The sequence below is a fragment of the Trametes versicolor genome (genome assembly GCF_000271585.1).
Source record: "Trametes versicolor FP-101664 SS1 unplaced genomic scaffold TRAVEscaffold_2, whole genome shotgun sequence".
NCBI classification, from domain to species: domain Eukaryota; kingdom Fungi; phylum Basidiomycota; class Agaricomycetes; order Polyporales; family Polyporaceae; genus Trametes; species Trametes versicolor.
In genome coordinates, this window is record NW_007360322.1 from 1376577 (window position 1) to 1396860 (window position 20284).

The window sequence follows — 20284 nt, forward strand, 5'->3', positions numbered from 1 at the left end:
AGCGGTCATCCCCACAAGAGCACACTCGCCGCTTCGGATAACACGGATACGATTCGTTAACGTTGGATATGCGGGTGTAGTATATGTACAGATGGTGCGGATGCTGATTCTAGTTCATTACGTGCCTACGACTGCCGGGATGGACTGCGACTGATAGTACCAAGGAGGTGTCCTGCGATGTGTGCGTGCGTGCGTGCCTATGCGAACCCGAAGCCTTCTCCACCCTCGTTGATTGCGAGGAGGACCTGCTGTCGGAGCATTTCGTACGACGAGTACTGCGGAAGGTCGATCTGGTTGAAGCCTAGGAGAGAATGTTGGTTAGCGTCGCACCATGTCATGACAGCTGCCGATACGTACATGTGTGCGCTTGAGGAAGACGGTCCGTGTCGCCATACGCCTTGTGGATCGAGAACCTCTGAGTGCCCTGGACGCCCTGCAGGTCGACGAAGCCGCCGAGAGGAACGCGCGATGTGCCCGTTGCGAAGCTGAGCACCTTGGCCCGCTCCTCACGCGTGAACGACTTGAGCGCGCGCCACCACCATACGATGACGGGGTCCGAGCCTGTGTAGCCGTTGTACTCGGTCGCAGAGCGCCACTCGTCGACGTCGATGTCGGGAGTACCGGAGATCAGCAGCTCGAGCTCGCGCTCGTTGAACTAGAGTGGATATGTCAGCCATTAGGTGATGTTAGCCAGGTAGGAATACTCACGATTGAGCCAAGGTCCTTCGGGATGATCTCGTAGAAGCCAGTCAAGAGCGCCTCGATCTGCTCCTTGATGGACGAGTACAGGCGGTAGTTGGCAGATAGCTGCACGAACTCCTTCTTGTTCTCCTGCGTGACAGGGATCGTCGCGCCGCCCTCCTTCAGCTCCACAAGCTTCGTCACTCCAAACTGCGCAACGTATGTTAGTAAACACGTTCACCGCAAGAGAGATGATGCACGTACCTCATCCGCCTCGACGCTGAAGGTGAGGTCCAAGGGGCTAGGGTCGTTCTCGAGGATCCACACGAGCGAGTTGTAGTACTCCGGGTCGACCCACTCGACGTCCTTGTAGTCCACCGGCTTGCCGAGCAGCTGCTTGTAGATGCTGCGCGCAAAGTACGCGTCGAGCAGCCGCCCGTCGTAGATGGCCTTGCCAATCACGCGCCCGACGAACTTGAAGAACGAGAGGTGCTCCGGGTTCACCCACGACGCGCGGTTCGGCTGGTACGTAAGCTTGTCGACCGCGCACGGCTGGAAGAGCGCGTAGTTCGGGTCGAACATCTGCCGCGCCAGGATCTGGAACCACTCGCGCGTCACGCCACCCGCGTCAACTCCCTCCTCGTCATAGAAGCGCACGCTCAGCTTCCCGTACTTGATCTGGTCGCCCGTCTTCCGCTGCAGGTACTGGAAGCTGTCCTCGAACACGCGCTGTCGCCGTACGTTGAGCTGCAGCGTGCCGTGGTGCTCCCGGTTGTGTGGCCGGCGATGCAGTTGCTGGTTGAAGTAGTTCCGCTTGTTGTCGAAGTCGAGCACGCGCGGGTTGTGCACCAGAAGCGAGAACGAGCCGCTCATGAGTGATGGGTTGTTGCGGACCATGAGGTTCAAGACCTTCCGATGAGCGTCCGTGAAGCTGACGAAGAGGTCCTCCATGGACTCGCGAGCGGTCGATGGAGAGCGGGGTGACGCTGAGCCGCGGAGAGCGCGGGTGGTGGCACCTGAGGGGCTCTTCGGGCCTACATACTTGCAGACGACCATCAGGGACTCGATGAGCGGCAGCAGGACGGTCGCGATGTGCTCCATCTCGGGCTTCTCCTCGATGATGGATAGGCAGTCCCCAAGACGTTGCCACAGGGAGGAGAACCGGAAGCTCTCGTAGATGCCTTGGACCTTCTCAATATCAGCGTCTGAGGTGTTTCCTGGGGTCTTGGGCGAGTACATGTAGTCGATCGTCTTCAGGACCCGGAGCAACTTGGCTTGGTCGGAGGATGCAGTAGAGAACTTGGAGGCGATGATGGTCGCCAGCGCATCGGGATCAGCCTCAGCGTCACGCAACGCTACGGAGAGCTCGGCGAGGGCAGAATGCAAGCTCTGTCCGAACTCCTGTGCACGCGCTCGGAGTTCCGAAGCGATGACCTCCCGTGCGTCAGGAATGAAGGACAGATGCTGGATGAGGGACAGGCTTTGCGCGAACGTGCGTCCGGAGCACTCGCCAGCCGTGAGGACGTTGACAATCAGTCGAAGAACATGATGAGGAATGTGAGGCGGATTTGCGAGAAGAACCTTCTCCTCGATGGTCGTGGGCTGCTTGGGAGCATCTGCAGCTGGAGGCGCTGGAGGCGCTGCTGACGCCGTGGCGGTCGCGGTTGCCGAGGCAGCAGGTGCGCTGGATGGAGCAGCGCTGCCCGAAGCTGGTACTGCTGAAGGTTGAGTTAGACATTGCATAACCGAGGTTGACATTCATTTACCTGGGGGTGACACTGCAGCTTGCTCGGATGTACCTGGCGCCGGCTGAACAGCTGCTGGTGATGCTGCTGCCTTGCTACCCTCTGCTGCCTCGTCCTTCTTGCTCTTCAAGCCAGCAAGGGGGCGGGTGACTGTCGCCAAGAGAGCAACAACGGATTCGACGATGGAGGGAGTACGCAGTATCGAGGGACGATCAAGAAGACTCAACAGGAGAACGATGGGGAAGTGTGTCTGAGGTGCTGGCTTCTCCTTGCCCTTGCCCTTCTTCGACGCACTGCGGCGGAGACCGAAAGGAAGCTCATGTTCCGTGAGGAAGAACAGAGACGAGAGCTCGTTAGAGCTGACGACGTAAGTAAGAGCCTCCAGACAGCGTTGCACGATCAGCTCCGGTACGACATCATTCTGAGGCAAGGACAGCGAGCCGAAGTAGTCAGTGGGGACACGCTGTTTCCCCACAGCCTTCGGCGTCTGAGGAGCAGTGCTCTTGGAGTGGCGGACAGACATCTGCGCGAAGCTCTTGTCGATCGAAGCTAGATCACCAGAACCGTCTTGGAGGATGCTTAGGAGCAAGTTGAACAGATCCGTGCGGGATTTGGCGTTCTCGCACAGGTTGACGAGCACCTTGTAGAGGAGGTTCTTCTTGAGCACGTGGGGGTAGAAGAGAAGACGGAGCAGTGCGGCAAGCGCAGACTTGTCGAGGAGTTGAATGGCATCGCGGGACGGCAGAGCTTTGGTGGGTGGAGCCGCCTGGGGCTGAGCCGCGCGTGCAGCCTGATCGGGAGCGACATGTCGAGTTCTTGACGGGCGGCCGTGCTCTCTGTGGATGTTCGCCTCGGCAATCATGTGCGACGGAAGACTCTGGATGAAGACGTCGTCAGAATCCATCAGCACAACTTGGCGTAGTTGAGGGTCCAAGCTGGCGATGAAAGTAGCGGGATCGATATCGACACCAGCCCCAGCCGGCTGTGGCATAGCCTGCTCAGCTCGTACCCGTTGTGCCCGTTCGACAGCTTCTTGTTGAATGATCTCCGCACGAATATCCGGAGGGAGAGCTTCGAGGAACTCTGCGCTGATCTGCGAATCGGCGGGACGCTCGACTTGGGCCGCTCGCCGATCACGGACATGCTGGTTGAGAACCTCCTCGCGCATGTCATCGGGCAGTGCCTCTAGGAAGGTAGGGTCGATGCCGGTGTCGGTGATATCAACGGGATTGCCGTGGATGGTGACCATGATTCTCTCAGGCGCTGCAGCTTCTTCCTGGCGTGTTGACGACTCTGCGGCGTCGGGGCCGTTTTCTTCGACTGGTGTCTCAGCGCTCGCCTCGACATTCTCCTCTGTCGCGTCTGCCATCTCTACGTCCGGATCCGTGGCTGCGGAGGATGTGGCGTCCGCAGCGGCTTGCAAGGCAGCGGCCTCTGCCTCTGCAGCAGCTTTGGCTTCCTCTTCTTGTTTTGCCTTCTCGGCGGCTTCGCGCTCCTCCTGTTCCTTCTTCGCGGCGGCTTCCGCTACCCGTGCCTCCTCTTCGCGTTGACGTGCTTGCTCTCGCTCTTCAGCCTCCTTGGCTTTCTTGTACGCCTCAATTGCAGCCGGAAGAAGAGCAATGATCACATGGTTCTGCAACTTGGACAGCCGTGTCTGCTCGAACCTGCCATGGAGCATTTTGGCTTCCTCGCCCCACCGTTGCGTAGTGAGTAGAGGTTCGAGAGATCGACCTTCCGTCCGTGCATCTCCAGGCCTCGGAGCCCTCTCCAGGCGGATGGAGGCTGAAATAGCACCCGCGCGACCGTTGCGGTTCAGTGAGCCAAGCACTCCAGCAGGAACATTGATGTGCAAGGCTTCGTTACCGATCGCGTGTCCGTGCGAGAGGATATGCTGGAGCAGCTGGGTTGCCCCCTCTCCCCATGTGTCGTCAAAGATCTGAGCGTCGAGTCCTCCAGCTAGCAGGGTTCTTTGTCCTCGCCGTGACGATCTCGCCTGAGATGACCGAGCCGCGCTGGTAGCGGGATCAAGGAGAAGCGGGTGGGTAACGTTCTCGGCAGATGCGGCAGGAAGATTACGGGGGCGTCCGAAGATCTCCAAGTCGTCGTCTAATGAGACTGTTGTGAGCGAAGGACAGTTATCTACGTGATTAGGACTGACCAGCAACACGGCGACGAGATGATCGCACGGAACCTGTCCACATGACAGGATGGCCTTCTGCACCACCGCCAAGTCCGGCGGTGAATGGACCAGTGGCAAGAGCATTTGCAACTCCTGCGGCCAAGTCGAAGAGATTGGGGCCTGGATGAGCCTCATCGACAAGGCCGAGCTCATCTGCGAACCTGGGAGCAAGTATGAGACCGCGGTCTTCGTGATATCCTTGCAACTTACTCGTCGTCGCCCTCAGAGAGTACATCTGCTTCATCATCCATGCCCATCGGTGGGATAGGCATGTCTAGACGACGTTGTGATTAACAGGTGTGCCAAGATATTAAATATAGTGTCTCACCACCAGCGTCTTCCTCGTCGCCTTCGTCACCAGGATCTTCGCCGTCGCCGTCGCCTACGGCAATATCCTGAAGTCATCCACCATGAGTGTGTTTCCTCTCATTAGCGAATAAATCACTGACCTGCCACATTACTTCGTCGCCTTCGTCTTCTTCTTCTTCGTCCTCGGCGTCGTCATCCATAGGCTCACCCTCGTTCTCGACTAGGCCGGCCTCTTCCTCCTCCTCTTCGTCGTGCCATTCATCCTCGGACTCGCCTTCATCGCCAAGTGCCCCTTCCACGTCATCGTCGGTTGCAGAAGTATCTTCGCTGCCTGTCTCGTCGCCGAAGTCCATCTCTACGTCGTCATCCTCGTCATCTTCACCGTCGTCATCCATGTCTTCGTCGTCGTAGTGAACGTCCTCCATTTCCTATAAAATCGGTCAGTAAGCCGGGTTGAAATACTCATGTCTATTACGTACTCCGCCGAACCTAGGCGTTGCAAAGGGTTAGTGCAGTATCATGGGTAGTTCAAATAACACTTACAGGCCCAGCGAAGAGTTGCGGTACAAGTCGGTAGCTGCGTCGTTCTCAGGGTTCTCCGTCTCGTCGTCGTCTTCTTCGTCCTCTTCGTCCTCTTCCTCGGAGAGATCGGATTCAGAGCTTTCAACCTCCTCTTCTGGGAGCTCCTTCACCTTGTCGGAGACGCGGCTCATCTTCATCGCGACTTTTGTGCTGACGATAGAAGATCAGCAAGGACCCCGAAAAAGACATTATTGAGGTAACTTACAGATACTCCAGAGGGCGCAGTACGGAGGAGACGACGTTGCGGATGTTGGGATAGTTGAGATCGACTTCCGCAAGAACGTTGGTGAGGGTGGAGACGAAGTTCTTCTCGAGCATGACTTTCGCAATGTGAGTCGGGACCTCGTCGCCAGCCTTCTTCCCACTGTTGAAGCGAACGGTCAAGAGGCGATGGCACAAGTCAGAAAGCGCAAGGAGGCGGCTGTAGCGGCTCTCCGTGTTCTCCGAAGTGGGCAGATCCTTCAAGGCGCGGCTGATCGCCTCTAGAACGAACTTGCGGATGGAGACGAGCTCAGTAGGGACGTCCTTGATGTCTTGCGTAACCGTGGTGTCGACGCAAAGAGCGACGATGACCGACATCGCCCAGTTGCAGAGCGTAATCTGCTTGCGAGCGTCGGCGGGAGGTTGCGGGTTAATCGTACCGAACGTGAGCAGGTCAGACAGCAGGAATTGGATAGCAGCGGTTCTGTGCTTAGTGGAACCCTCCTTGGCAGGCGTCTGGTTGCGCTTTTTGGGCGAATACGACAGGAAGGCGATCTTGCAAGCGTCGTAGGAGAAGAGCAGCTCGGTGATGACCTGCATGATGAAACAAGGATAGGTGTAGTCGACTGGATCTTGAGGGGGCTTGACCTCGGTAGAGGGCTGGCCGCTCTCCGTATGCACCTCCGCCGTGGCCGGCACATCCACAGGCTTGCTCGTGTCCGCGGGAGCATTCTCCGGGTGCAAGTCCGTCTTCACGGTTCTTGTAAGCTCTCCAATCAGGTAGTGGATGAGGGTCTCGATGGTGTCGGAGGGAGCGTACTGCGCAGGTTGTGCTGGCGTTTCGTCGACCTGCATCTCGTTGTTCTTGTCATCAGCGTTGTCGGTCTTCTCGCCCTTCTCGCCAGCAGTCGCCTGTTGAGACGGCGCCGCCGACGTAGCAGCTGGCTTAAGGGTGATCGTCTTCGTGGGAGTGTACGGATTCGAGATCTGGCACAAGTCCTCGGTGACCTTGACAAACGCCTCTGGATCGCGCAGAGCAGCGGAGTTGCAGCCAGAGACGAAGGTTCCGACATCGACGACACGGGTGCGTGGATGAGAGAAGAACTGACGCAGCTGTTGGCGCATGACGTGCTGGAGGATCGTAGGGTTCTCCACGATATGCCGCATGATGATGGCGATATACGACTGGATTCCGGCGCCGCTCTGCGTCCCGGATGAGATCTTCATGTATTGGAAGAGCATCGCAACGCCACCGCGCTTGACGAAACCCTCCGCAACACTGGAGTCTCGGGTGAGGAGAACCAATATCCTCAGAGCGGAGATAAGCTCGTCCTTCGGGAGCGTGGGCACGGCGAGCAGACGCATGCAAAACTCGAAGAGGGCGTTACGCGCTTCCGCGTGGCGAGTGCCCTGAGCGATTGGCTCGCGGACTATCGGTTCGTCCTCTTTCGGCAAGGTAATCGAACGAGGGGCCTCGCCTATGACCAGCAAACACTCGATCACGAGCAGTTGCGCAGGCAGCCACTTCGGGATGACAGGGTGACCGCCCTCACCCGGGTTCGTCAGGAGCAACGACAACAAGACGTTCATGAGGCTCTCCGCCTCCTTATCCGCCATTTGGGCAGCCGGAGAGGAGGTGTCGCCCAACACGAGCGCGAGGAGATGACAGCGGACGAATAGAGGCTGCTCTTGTACATCGTATGCCTTGGGGGAGAACGCGTGGATGTCGTCGATCAATGCCTTGACGGCTTGCGTCCGGTACTCGCTTGCAGGGCCCACGAAAACCTTCTGGACGTCGAAGACCAGCGAAGGATGTTCGTCGACCAGGCTCAGTACACGCCGGCCCAGTTCTTCCTTGAAGGGCTCCCGAGCCGCGTTCAGCTCCTTCAACCACTCCTCGGTGCTCTTACCAGGGACAGCAGGCTCCTGTTCTGCAGCAGCGCTGGAGCCTTCCCCAGCTCCTTCTACAGCTTCGGAGGACTGCTCAGCCGAACCCTCCGCAATGGTCTCGGAAGATCCCTCGGGGGTGGCGCTTCCAGTGCTCCCTTGCACTTCGGCCTCTGCTGTGGCATCCGCCACAGGTTCCGCCAGGGGATCAGCTGGAGCTTCTGCGGGAACATCGTCTTGACCTTCGGCGGGGACGGCTTCAATGTCACCATCTGCAACAGGAGGCGCCGGTTCGGCGACAGGCAGTGGTGGCAGATGCGCCGGCTCAGGATCTGGAGGGAACGGATATGGATGGGCAAGCAACAGCTCAGTCGCCGCAGCCACGTTGTTCCGAGTGCGAACCAGAGCCCGCTCAGCGGCAGACCGCGGGAAGCCCATGTCGACCAGCTGCTGGATGCGGTTCTCGTCGGGGTTAGGCGCGGCCATACGAGGCATCGGGATGTTGCCGCCGCCGCCGCCTAGGAGCGAAGCAGCACTCTGAACGTCTTTCGCCTCCTCGTTCTCTGCGTTGAGGATCTCCATCACAACCTGAACGACCGTCTTGCTGACGCTGATGGGAGCTGCGGTAAGCCAGGACGACTCCCAGATAGTGCGGATGAGCGGCAGAGCAGCGAGGCGCATGCGAACCAGGAAGTTGTGAGGCTCGAAGTACTCTGCATCCGTGTCCTTCTTGTCCGTTGTGATGGCCATAGGGGTCTGAGTGGAGTCGAAGAGCGGACGAGACGATACGAGAGGCTGCAGCAAGACTAGGGAAACCTTGAGACCGCCGTAAGCATGAGTGAGTTCCTGCTTCATGATCTCCGTCCGTTGGTCCGCGTGCACTGACGTAACGGCGTCGACAGTCGCCACGAACTCGCTACACAATGTGAACAGAGAGTCAAGGCCACCCACTCGCGCGAACGCAGCAAGGAGGACAGTATGAAGCACCCTCTGCGACGGTCGCTCTGGTGGGAATCTTCAGTATTATGCACAACATCTGAACGCAACATTTCCTCTTACCGTCGACCAGTAAAACCGTCGTCGTGCTCAGCATGGTGGTGTAGTATGCAAAGAGGCACAGCTTATCACCTGACGAAGAATCAGATGCGAAACATTGCACAGTCTATCCGTGAGGCTTACTCAAGGTTTGAGGACCGAGGTGTTGGACGAGAACGTCAGCCAAAATCCCCGCAGCTTCCCTGATCTTCTGCTTCTGCGCAACATCGCTGCTGCGGCGCGTCTGGAACAACCTCACCACCGCTACAGCCACCGTTAGGCCGTCATATTCTGGAGAATCGGCGACTACACCTACATTGGAAGAACGGTGACAGAGCCGACGGCATCTGGCTAACGAGATGCCTAAGGCCAGCCGCGTTCTTGTCCCTTGGCTTCTCCTCTTTCTTCACGAAGGGCACCGGTGCCGGGGCGTCGGCCGTGGCTGCTCCATTGGCGCTCACAACAGTGGACGAACTCGTGACAACGAGCGAACCTGTGGCAGTCGACGCCGGGGGCTCCTGACCTGGGGGCGCGGAGGGAGTCGGGGCCGGTGGGGGCGTTGCACTGGCATCTTGCGCCGACAAAGTGGCCTTAAGCACGATGTTCTCCCAGATGCAGCTTCTATGGAGTGAGCCTAGATCGGCAAGAGTGGATGGCTTGTGACCCAGCAAAGCCTGCAGAAGCGTAGCGCTTGCGCGCCCGTGAGAGTATCCTGCAGTAGCATAGATGTCAGAAAGCAGGGACGTGCGAACATGGAGGGTAACGAGTTTGCGGAAGCGTTCGTTCGCCTTCTGCTCGTCCTCGCCAGCTGCGATTTCACTGTGATCAGCACCTGCAAGGCTCTCTATATCGGGTGACGCACCAGCAAACTCCACCAGAGATAGCAGCTTCGGCCGCTCCTCCATTGACTCCCAGAAGTCCTTGCACTCCTCCAGGGAATCCTGCACGAGCTTGAGCAGGAACGCCAAGGTCTCAGTCGTCGCAGCCTCAGCCATAGTGCGGATGACCTGGACGAGGGAATCCGATCCAACAGAATTGGCGAAGTCATATGGCAAACACGGGAGCGCCGTCAACCGCGCCAGATGGTCAAGACCCTCAGCATCAGCGACAAAGTCACGACAGTGAGGTACATGCTGGAAGAAGCCCTCAAGGAACTGCAAAGAGTGTTAAAAGGTGGATCGATTGTTTATAGATGGAATGCGTCACCTTTCCGAAGACGTCGATGTATGAAATGATGATGTTATCTTGCGGCCTGTTGTACAGGTCATCTCGAGCAGGAGGAAGAGGAGCAGGCTCTACAGGTGTCTGCACTGCCGTGCTAGTGGCCGCAGTCGTTGCATCCACCTCCATAGGAGCCCCAGTTTCGGCAGCCGGCGCTACTGAAGGCGCAGGTACTGTAGGCTGCAAACGGTACAGATGCTTGATCTCGTTCGGGGGCGTGTATGAATTTCCAAGCTCCTCAATCTTGGCCATAGTCGCCTTCAGCGCGATGAAGACCTTGTCCTTCAGGGACGGGTGATGGCGGATGAGTTCCTCGAGCGAGGTCCCAATGAGGACAGCATTCTCCTTCTCTTGCAGCACGCGTTGGTGTTCCTCAGATGTGAAGATGTAGAAGATGCTGGGAATAATGTTCGGGCGAGCCGCCAGCTGGTCTTGACCAGCTTGATTGAGGCACAGAGCGCCGATAGCATTCGGTACGGATTGGATGATCTGTGCAAGGATGAGGATGCGCTACTCTTGACATGCGACCTGGCCATACCTCGATGACTGGCTCAAGACCCTTCTCGACGATGCCGTAGAAGGCCTCCGGGAGTCCAGTTTCCTGGATGACTGGAAGGCACGTTGGCTCGTTGTGCACGAAGATAGACATGATGTTGATAGCTATAGAGTGCGTATGAGCGTACGGAATGGATATATATATTAAACGTTTGCTGCATACCCAGACCCAAGACGCTAGGTCCGAAGATCGCGCGATTCTGCAGCACCTTCTTGACAGACTTGAGCAGCGATGAATCAAGGAGGCCCCGAAGGCCCTCGGATGTTCCTGACGACTGCATCATTCGGTGCATAGAGCGCATCGTATGCTTCAGTACTGCCGTTCGAGCAACGGACAGTTTTCCTGGAGGGACATGAGGAACGCATACAGTAACACGTCTCACTAGACGTACCGTAGGATGCGACGACATCGTTCGGGGTACCGTCATTGGCCCACTCCTCAATGCCGAGATCAACCTCATACTAAACATTGTCAGTGAGAATATGGCGACTCCAGTCTTACCGGACACTAACCTGAATACGGTCAACAAGGATGTCAACACCATGTGCGTTGCAGAACAACTGGAATGCGTTGTTGTATCCATACAGCACGTTATCGAGGAGCTGCATCGTCTTCGACACGAGATAGAGACGGTTGGGGAGCCTGTTCTCGATAGCTTGAATGAGCACCGGAACAAGACCAGCCCCGACAATCATGTTCCCGCCCGAAGAATGTGTCGCTAGGAAGGTGATGAACGAGAAGAGCGCCTCCACGAACGCTTGGGGCAGAGTCGAAGTCGGCTGGGCGACGTCGGAGACAGTCTTCCGCAAGAGAGCCATCAGGATACCGTGGTTCACTCCAGCGTTCACGGCAGTAAGCACGTCCTGGATCTTCGACCTGTAACGCGACATGGCGTCAAGCGCCGCCACGGACGCAGTCTGCACCTGTCCGTCTACGCCACGGTCAAGCTGCAGGAGCTCCGCAATATGCGCGATCAGATCAGGCTCGTACAAGAACAGAGAGGACTGAGCCTGCGAGTCCGAGTGCGTGTGACCAAAGATAGCGGTCGCCAAGAGCCGGACGATCACCAGCTTCTCGCGGTCGGCGGCGTGCTCGTTCGTCATCACCTGCGCACCCCGAATGCGCATAAGAAGCTCAAACTTCTCGCTATCAGGCACGTTGTGCGCCTCGATGGCGTCGGCCAGGATGTCCATAGCGGGCTTCGACTGAATGGTTGTGCTGTCGATATGGATGGTCACCGCGCCAGAAGACGTCGACGCGGTATTTGCGCCACCGACCGTCCCCGCTGGCTTCCGACTAGGAGTCTGCGCGACTGAGTCGAACACATCGCCTTCCACGGGCTTCTCCTTTTCCTTCTCCTTCTCCTTGGTTGCCGCAGCACCAGATGGCGCTTGTCGGTAGAACACAAAGTTCACCTCGCGTGCTTCAGTGGGCAGCGCCTCAATCTGCGCCTTGCCCTTCTCAGAGACCAAATCCACTAGGTTGATGTCGTAGTCGCGAAGGTTTGGCCACCGTTTCGCAAGTGATGTGAGGCGTGGGGTGGAGATGCTGAGAGCATGTGAGACAGCGGGCTGCGAGGAGTACTGCTGCGCAGGACGAAGCAAGAGGTTTAAAGCGAGGATGAGCACGTCCAGATCAGACGAGAACATGAGATTGTTCAGACGCTACACCAGGGAAAAGATCAGCACATAACAAATGAGCGGTCGGAACGGACGAACGTCATAAGAGTTGAACGTCTTCCTATTCGTCGAGTTTTCGAGCAGCAGACGCTCGAAGCGGAGGATCTCGCAGATAGTCTTCTTCGTGAGGGGGGTGAACACGTTCACTTGGAGGTTGTCGATGTCGTAGTCGCGGATGGCCTCCTCCAGGATCTCGTCGAATTTATTGAGGACCTTGATCCACGCGTTCAGGTCCGACCGCGGCCATTTCCACGAGTCGATCTGCGACAGGACCTCAGGAAGGTCTTCATTGGGGGTGTCCGCAAGTTTGTTGATGAACTCCACCACCTGTGGTAGCTGTCCGGAAGGTAAGTAAACCGTCCTCGGACGCGTCTGAGCCGGAAACTATACGCACCGGAGCCACAGCTCTCTTTGATTTATGGGTGATCCTCATCGTCCGCGACGAGGATGTCGGGGATGTGATTGGTTGGCGTTACTCTTATCCTTGTAGAAACACCTGAAGGACGTTTGGAATGGGTCGTGAGCACGCAAGGGATAGGGAGATGGCGGTAGGTCGAGAGTCGCTTACGCGGAGGCTCAGCGCGCCAAATAATGACGATGTTCCCACGCATACAATTCCGACAATTGTGCTGTCTTCCCACGGTTAACAGCGCTTGCATACGACGCGTCGCGACGCGTCCGGTCTCACATTCCTGAACTCAACGCCACAATACTCTGCTTCGTTCTACATGGCCAAGCGCAAGGCCACTGTTGCTTCGAGTGACGAGGACGAGTACACGGAAGAGGAGGTTGCTGCTGCTGCGAGCTCTTCGCCCGAGCGACCTATCCAGTCTGCGCGCAGGAGCGGGAAGAAGGCCAAGGCATGTTCTCATTTCCTTCCCCAGTCTCACCCTGACGAACTAATGTGCTATGTGTCTCAGAAACAGGTTGAATCAGACGAAGAGAGCGAAGAAGACGAGCCCAAGCCCGCGAAGAAGCCAAAAGTCGACGCGAAGAAGGGGAAGTCCACAGCGAAACCAGCTGTAAGTACATCGGAGCTGCTCGTGTAGCGTTGGAGCTGAACTCGTAAACTCCCGCCAGTCTATCATGAAACCCAACATATATGGCACTAAAGCGAAAGTAGAAGAAGACCACGGGGATGTGAAGGTGGGAGTGAACGAGGAGGGCGAGAAATACGTTGATCTGGGCAAGAAGCGGCGAGCTACTGTTCGCCAGTACAAGGGTGCGTATGAGCTCTAGTTCGCGCATATCTTCACCAAAAACCTGACGTAAAATCTAGGATCCACCTTCCTAGACATACGAGAGTTCTATGGGGACGACAACGACCTCAAGCCCGGAAAGAAGGGCGTGTCAATCAACAAGGAGCAATGGGAGGCTCTGAAGCGAGGTAGCGACGCGATTGACTCTTTCTTCGCCAAAATCGGGCAGTAGTCCTGCCTTTGCAATATTGCCCATAACCTGTCCGTGTACGAATATCTGGATCATCTGCGCTGACTAGTCTAAAGCTGTATCATACGTGTAATATCACCGCTAGTGATTGGACCAGAGGATATCTACGCTAGGCCTGCTGCGGCTCGGTGCGCACCTTGCAACCCACCGACGGTGAAAAGCCCGCGAACCCATGCCTTCGCAGTAACAGCGCGCGCGCCCGTATCCATCCACCACTCCGCAAACTCAAGCGAGCGGTACATTTTCTCGTATCGCCTGCGGTACGTATTAATGAGGTTATGTCACACAGCAAAGGGAGTACACGCACCACCACACCCAGAAGTAGTCCCAAAGTAGCCTGAGTGACATGCCCGAGAGCCCCTTGCGTCGGAGCTCAGAGACCGCACGTTGACTCTCGTCGAGCCAGACTGCGAACGTGCAGTACTTGGCCGTGATCAAGAATATTCGAATCTACAGAACTCGTTAGCCACGCGCTCCGCGCTTTCTTAAAACACACTTACGTTCGAATGTGTGGTCATGAGGGCGCGGTCAAGGCTCCTACGGTTTGAGTGAGCATATATCCACTCTCAGGGACTTCAACCAGCCGCACCTGGTCAGGTCGTTGACCTTCAGTACCATCAACACTCTCCGTGGTACGCGCCTGAGCACGTCGAATACGGAGAGCAAGAGACCCTCCTTCTCAATGACAGCTTTCCGGATAGCCTCCATCTCTTCCTCCGTCTGTGCGGACAGGTCGATCATGCTCCTTGCACGCGGCACACCTGTCGGACCATCGATCTCCTCCCATGAGCCTTCGAGCGCAGCACGACCAGTTATTGCAGCTTCGAACACCGGATACTGAAGAGATGCGCTTAGCATGCACTGACTGTACTTTTGGAAATCGTACTCACGAGGTCTGCATCGATGTTCCCAACCAGTTTCGCGTACTTCTTCCGGGCTTCAAGGGTCTCAGGTGTTGCAGGCGCTATCAACGCGAGCCACCAGTTGCTGTAGTTTATCCGTAATGGGGTATCAAGGTCGAAGTATAGGCCGTGGTCGAGGAGCACGATCTCGAAGTTGTACGGCGACTTTGAGCCAGGCACGACTGGGCGAATGAGCAAATTGCCTGGATGAGGATCCTTGAGGGCAGTTGTTAGAAGCGTGAGATGAGGTTGCGCTGGCGACTTACTGCGTGAAAGAAGCCATTGATGTGGACCATCTGGCAGAATATCCGCGCAAGCTCCAGAGACACTTTGTTGCGGTCTATGTTGTGGTCCGCCAGGTATACGAGATCATCAACGCGACCACCCTGGATATACTCCATCACCAATATGCGCTTCCTCGCCTCTTTCACTTCCGCTGAGGCCTTGATGTCAATATATGCGAATGGCGTATATGCTAGAACTTACGAATGTAAAGAGAGGTGCGGATATTTTCGAAGTCGGCCATCGCACGCTCCGCGTTGCGCTTTTCGTGTGCAAAGTCCATCTCCTTAGGCAGGTTTTCGCGCATTTCTTCGCCCAGCCACGTAAATTCGAAGGTGGGGAACCAATGCTTGATCCAGCCTGTTGAACGGCTGAGGACATGAACATCTCCTCGCTTGAGCGAGCTCACCTAGCGAGACCTCGACCATCTCCATATCAATCTCACAAAACTCTTGCAAATGCGGATGTTGCAGTTTCACAGCAACACGTTCGCCCGACTTTCTAAGCCGCCCGACATGCACCTGGGCGAGACTGGCAACCCCGATAGGCTTCGGGTCGAACTCCTCGAAGTAGTCGGAAATCGAAAGCCCCATGTCCGATACAAACAGCCGCTCGAGGTCTTCATAATCTGTGGGTTCGCATTGGTCTTGAAGCGGGCGCATGGTACTCGTCCATTCGTACGGCAGTACTGCACTTTGCGGTCATTGGGACTCACTAGCAGGATGCGTATATGCGTGGAAGCTCACATTGAAGCCATGTGCTGGCCAAGCTTGATGAATATGCCTAACGCACCACGGTTAAACAGTCACTCCTCTTACAAGGGTCGCAACATACCTCCGTTGGCCAGAAGGGCTTTCAATACTCGCTGTGCACTTCGCGTGTGGCATTCCGAGTATGCCTCAGACTTCTCCACGTCAGATTCGTAAGTCTTCGCGAAGGTGAGCTTGTAGTCGATGGCGCCCAGTATGGCGGCCTCTTAAGAGGTTAAGGCACTGTAAGCTTCAACACGACAAAGCTACAGTATGCACGAACCTGCAACTCGAGAACACCGGACTACTGCAAGTACGGTGTGCCGGAAGGGCTGGTTATACTCGTAGACCACAAGGCCAGTACCGCCAAGCAACAACAGCGTCGCCGGTGCGACTATCCATCCCGAGACTTTAACTTGCTGACGTGAATTCCCTGAAGCTCGTGCGGATAGAAGGCGTGAATGTTGGTTGAGCGGCGGTCTTGTGCACCAAGCGAGCTTTCGGAATGCGGGGTTTGTTGGCGACTGCGGTCGTTGGAGATGGAGTGCACTGCACCGTCGCAGAAAGGACATGGGTGTGTCTCAGAACTAGCCAAAGATGCCAGCAGAATGCATAAAGTGCGAACCGAACCAGAGCACGAGAGCGAGAGCAACCTCAAAGACGGTCGGGCCGTCCGCGAGTGACGGAGTGCTCCATACCTCGAGACGCCCGTGGGGGTGGACGGCCCGGCTTGCCGGTGTGTATCCCTGGCGCTAAATGTGTGGCACTGATTCCACCGAAGGCTCCTCTCTCTCCGGAACAGCCACCGCGATTCGGAAGACTCGCGGACAAGTGCGGTTCTCAGGTTGCATCATCCTTGTGGTACTCAGTGTATGAAGTTGGTCAGCAACATATCTGGGAAGATGTCCTCGAATTCGACCGCTGACCAACTACGTAGATTACAAAGCTCGAAGGTCGACGGCTAACTAGTACACCGGTACCCCACGGTACCCCACACTGTAAGTATACTGCGGATATCTGTCACTTTCCGACCGGGCGTAGCGAAATCTCGCATCCTTATGCAAGAGAACATCCACCTCCGATCGGGGCATCCGACCGATCATACTGGGCATCCGAACGATTCGGAACGAAGGGACGCAAACACACGAATAATCTGCCATGGTGGGCAAGCAGCTTGGCCGACTGTCCATACGCCTATATCCCAGAGTACGCAGCGTAGCATTATTTCATTTTTCATACCAGGTCTTGCACCAAGCTTGTGCATTCAGCGTTTCAGCTCAGCAAATGTTGTCGCAGTCAAGATCGTAAGCGCCGTCATAAGCGGGGCCCATCAGATCGCGGGAGATCCCCTTAAGATCTGCGCTCGGCCTCCGCGATCACCTTAGCCGACATCCGGACCAACCTTCGCAAAACTTGTGTTTTCTGAGATTCTACGAAGGCGACATCGCACCCCTTGCGCCGGGGTTTCTGCAGCATGATCATCATGGTCAAGTCATCCTTGCACTCGCCTCCTCAGGCCTCATGTCGCATCAGATCCTGCGTCGATGACAATACGGACACCCCTGGCCGGCGAGGACTGCGACTCGAAAAAGGGCTCTACAGCGCTGTGCACGTTATTGCTTCAGGCAGCAGTGTGGGGAAACAGCGTGCACCGTGATGCGCATGAACAGTAGACAACTCCGCTCTGGGATTCTCGCGGTGCGCAGAGAAGAACTTACTAAGTACAGGTATGACTAACGCCCGGCGGAGGAGCAGTCGTCCCGAAGGGCCTGCACCTATAAAACCTTTGACCATACCGTGTCATGTCCCCCACTATCATACCATCAGCTCTCTCTACCCATCCCACATCCTTCACCATGTCGCAAACCACCTCCACCGTCCCCAAGCTTTTCCAGCCCGTCAAAGTTGGCGACCTTACCCTCGCCCACCGCGTCGTCCTCGCGCCCCTCACCCGCCTGCGCGCAAACGACAAGCATGTCCATGGCGACCTCGCTGTCGAGTACTACTCACAGCGCGCATCGGTCCCGGGCACGCTCCTAGTCACCGAGGCGACATATGTTGCGCCTTGGGCTGGAAGCATTTCCGTCCACATCCCCGGGATCTGGAGCGAAGACCAGATCACGGCCTGGAAGCGGGTAAGCTCTACGGACATTGCACGTGTATACGTTCAATTTTGATCCTTGCGCGATAGGTTGCAGATGCGGTCCACGCAAAGGGCTCGTACATCTTCATGCAGATCTGGGCCATCGGCCGCGCTGCGGTCTTATCTGAGCTCGCGCAGGATGGCGATTACCCATACGTCTCGGCATCTGCCGTTCCACTCAAGGGCAGTGATGTCACCCCGAGGCCTTTGACGGAGGATGGTGAGATATGTCTCTTGTGGAAGTGCGATCGCCGTACTCACATTAGGTGCAGAGATCAAGCAGTACGTCGAGGGGTTCGCAACCGCGGCCAAGAACGCTGTCTTTGGCGCCGGATTCGACGGCGTTGAAGTGCACTCGGCGCATGGCTACATGTTGGACCAGTTCCTCCAGGACAGCACCAACAAGCGGACTGACGCTTACGGCGGGTCCGTCGAGAACAAGGCGCGTTTCCCCCTCGAGGTAATCGACGCGGTCACGAAGGCGGTTGGCGCAAAGCGGACTGCAGTCCGGATGAGCCCCTGGAGCGCGTGGAACGGTGAGGCCTCCTGTCCGCGATTGACGAAGTTGTCCGCACGTACTCACACGATGCGTTGCAGATGTTGATGTGGCGGACCACACCAGCCAAATCCCCACCTTCGCATACTACGTATCGCAACTGGCGGAGAAGCACCCCGACCTCGCCTACATCTCTCTCGTGGAGCCCGGCCTTTCTGCAGGCGAAGACAAGGACATTGAGGAGGGAGAGGTGAGCCCAACGCGCTCCTCGTGTATCACGGAACAGCTACTGATCGCGCCACGGCTTAGACGAACGATTTCATACGCAAGATCTGGCTGCCGCGCACGCTCATGTCCGCCGGCCGCTACACGCGAGAAAGCGCAATCGAGCGCGCCGAGCAGACCGGAGAGCTCATCGCGTTCGGTCGACGCTTCATCAGCAACGTATGTTGTTTTCACCAACTCAAGTCCCGGAACAACTTCTCACTATCATATTACAAACAGCCTGACCTTCCCACCCGGCTTCGCGACAACCTTCCGCTGGAAGGGTGGTCTCGCGACGTGTACTACACGCCGGAGGACCCTCATGGCTACATCGACTACAAGCCTTACCAGGCTGCCGCTGCGACAGCATAGGCTGCACTCGACCGTGGCATAGTGACTAGACTGCTCCCTCCGCCCGGACTTGACACATTCGCGCTCCGGTCCTGTAGAGTATACATGACATGTAGATGGGAAATACCCACGATAATTCGACGTTCGTAACACATACACATTGCGAGAATCGGACGAGCACTGGCACTGAGTCATGAGTGTGGCAGAGGACCTCGCGCATAGCGGGATATGTTATGGATCACCCTTGGATTCAATGTGTTGCTATGTGCTCTTCTTCATTCTAACATACACCCCGGGAAGAACTTGGCAGGCACTGTACGGAAATCTCGGAATATCGTGATGGCGGAGCAGCGACAACCTGAGAAGACGCACTTTGAGTTTGGGAAATGTGTCTCGGAGGCGCCCATGGAAGGCTCGGGCCGCGTCACCGGAGTGTATGCCCGGCGCTAAACCCGTAGTTCAATTTCGGCCACTCGCCAAGCTTGTCGCTGCGACCGCTATCATCTGGGCTTTCCAGACAGCCGCACCGCAGCAACCCGTCCAACGCCGTTAACGCACCCTGAGAAGTACATGGGAGAAAACAATGTCGGCCCGTTTAGTGAGGCGCACAGACAAAGAGAACGCGGTGCAACTCGGTGATGCATACATGAGGATTGCATACGACAACGCTTAGCACAAGCGAATGTATGTAGGAACGCGATTCTTGGTAAACAGAGCGCGCAATTTTCAAGTCTCCAAACGCTGACCAAGCGTTGCAGGAAGCTTAACTCGGAACACATTTCCGTGGATGACAAAGCTCATAATGGAGCTGGCGCAGAGACACCGCTTGACGTCTCTGATTCCCCGCTGCGAGCATACTGTAGCTAGAGCTCCGGACACAAACTGATACGGAGGAAGACATGAACTGCGATCATCTTCCTTGCGACTCACGCCGCCTCGTGATGAGCGGTATCCAACCGCGCGGACGGCCAGCCACCTCGAACGTCACCAGGTGGTTCCCAAGGAGGGATCCCTTCTCCTCTCCGCACGTAATGTCAGCTCGCAGCTTCTTCGTTATCAAACGTGCGCTCATGACTAGTGTGTCACCTCGCAGAAGTTTTCCCAACCTTATGACCGACCACATACGGTTCATACGCGAATGTATGCGTCAGGGCCGCACGAGTATCCGACATACTACGGATGCGCACATAGATCTACGCTCCGGCACAATTCCGGTGCACAGGGTCCGGTTGCTTAGATATCTGTCAATTCGGTCTTCGCGATGTCAGCCGGCCGCCTGACCATCATGACGGCGCCTTCTGTACCACGCAGCGCTTTGCTGCTGCGAAATTCGCCGCACCCTGGACCCCAGAACCACAACATTCGGGCAGGCCTACAGCCAGGGTGCTCTCACACTCGCCTCGTTGTGCCGCTAACTCTCACTCCCGTGGAACGTACTCCCTGGTTCGTCCGATGCTTCGACGCGGCGACACAACTGCCATGCACATTTCGAGCTCGATAGCGGTTCTGCATATGGACAGGTCTGCTTTGAAGCTTCGTGCGGCCCACAGAAAAAAAACACCGAGGTCTGCTT

At 56.7% G+C, this 20284-nt stretch overlaps 4 protein-coding genes across 4 annotated transcripts; 2 read left to right on the forward strand and 2 right to left on the reverse strand.

The window, feature by feature from the left end:
- Nucleotides 1-43: 43 nt before the first annotated feature.
- Nucleotides 44-12508, reverse strand: TRAVEDRAFT_69070 (uncharacterized protein; the record flags this gene model as incomplete). Its single annotated transcript, XM_008036066.1, has 23 exons — nucleotides 44-301; nucleotides 358-655; nucleotides 709-891; nucleotides 946-2399; nucleotides 2448-4532; nucleotides 4585-4766; nucleotides 4816-4879; nucleotides 4934-5000; nucleotides 5055-5342; nucleotides 5394-5403; nucleotides 5458-5646; nucleotides 5702-8588; nucleotides 8644-8712; nucleotides 8764-8883; nucleotides 8936-9427; nucleotides 9482-9773; nucleotides 9826-10329; nucleotides 10379-10500; nucleotides 10559-10738; nucleotides 10788-10857; nucleotides 10909-12060; nucleotides 12115-12411; nucleotides 12470-12508. The coding sequence occupies 23 exons, from the start codon at nucleotides 12506-12508 to the stop codon at nucleotides 198-200; spliced, it is 11148 nt and encodes a 3715-aa protein (XP_008034257.1). The 3' UTR covers nucleotides 44-197.
- Nucleotides 12509-13161: 653 nt separating this feature from the next.
- On the forward strand, nucleotides 13162-13506 carry TRAVEDRAFT_113178 (RNA polymerase II transcriptional coactivator; the record flags this gene model as incomplete). Its single annotated transcript, XM_008036067.1, has 2 exons — nucleotides 13162-13297; nucleotides 13355-13506. The coding sequence occupies 2 exons, from the start codon at nucleotides 13162-13164 to the stop codon at nucleotides 13504-13506; spliced, it is 288 nt and encodes a 95-aa protein (XP_008034258.1).
- Nucleotides 13507-13628: 122 nt separating this feature from the next.
- On the reverse strand, nucleotides 13629-16029 carry TRAVEDRAFT_114290 (ABC1-domain-containing protein; the record flags this gene model as incomplete). Its single annotated transcript, XM_008036068.1, has 11 exons — nucleotides 13629-13779; nucleotides 13826-13974; nucleotides 14025-14061; nucleotides 14114-14361; nucleotides 14415-14642; nucleotides 14693-14862; nucleotides 14913-15068; nucleotides 15118-15401; nucleotides 15455-15491; nucleotides 15543-15683; nucleotides 15741-16029. 11 exons carry the CDS (start codon nucleotides 16027-16029, stop codon nucleotides 13629-13631), a joined length of 1890 nt encoding a protein of 629 aa, XP_008034259.1.
- Nucleotides 16030-17313: 1284 nt separating this feature from the next.
- TRAVEDRAFT_69072 (NADH:flavin oxidoreductase/NADH oxidase) lies at nucleotides 17314-18858 on the forward strand (the record flags this gene model as incomplete). The annotated part of the gene is made up of 6 exons (XM_008036069.1): nucleotides 17314-17592; nucleotides 17649-17820; nucleotides 17873-18136; nucleotides 18198-18346; nucleotides 18406-18540; nucleotides 18601-18858. 6 exons carry the CDS (start codon nucleotides 17314-17316, stop codon nucleotides 18730-18732), a joined length of 1131 nt encoding a protein of 376 aa, XP_008034260.1. The 3' UTR covers nucleotides 18733-18858.
- Between the last annotated feature and the right edge of the window lie 1426 nt (nucleotides 18859-20284).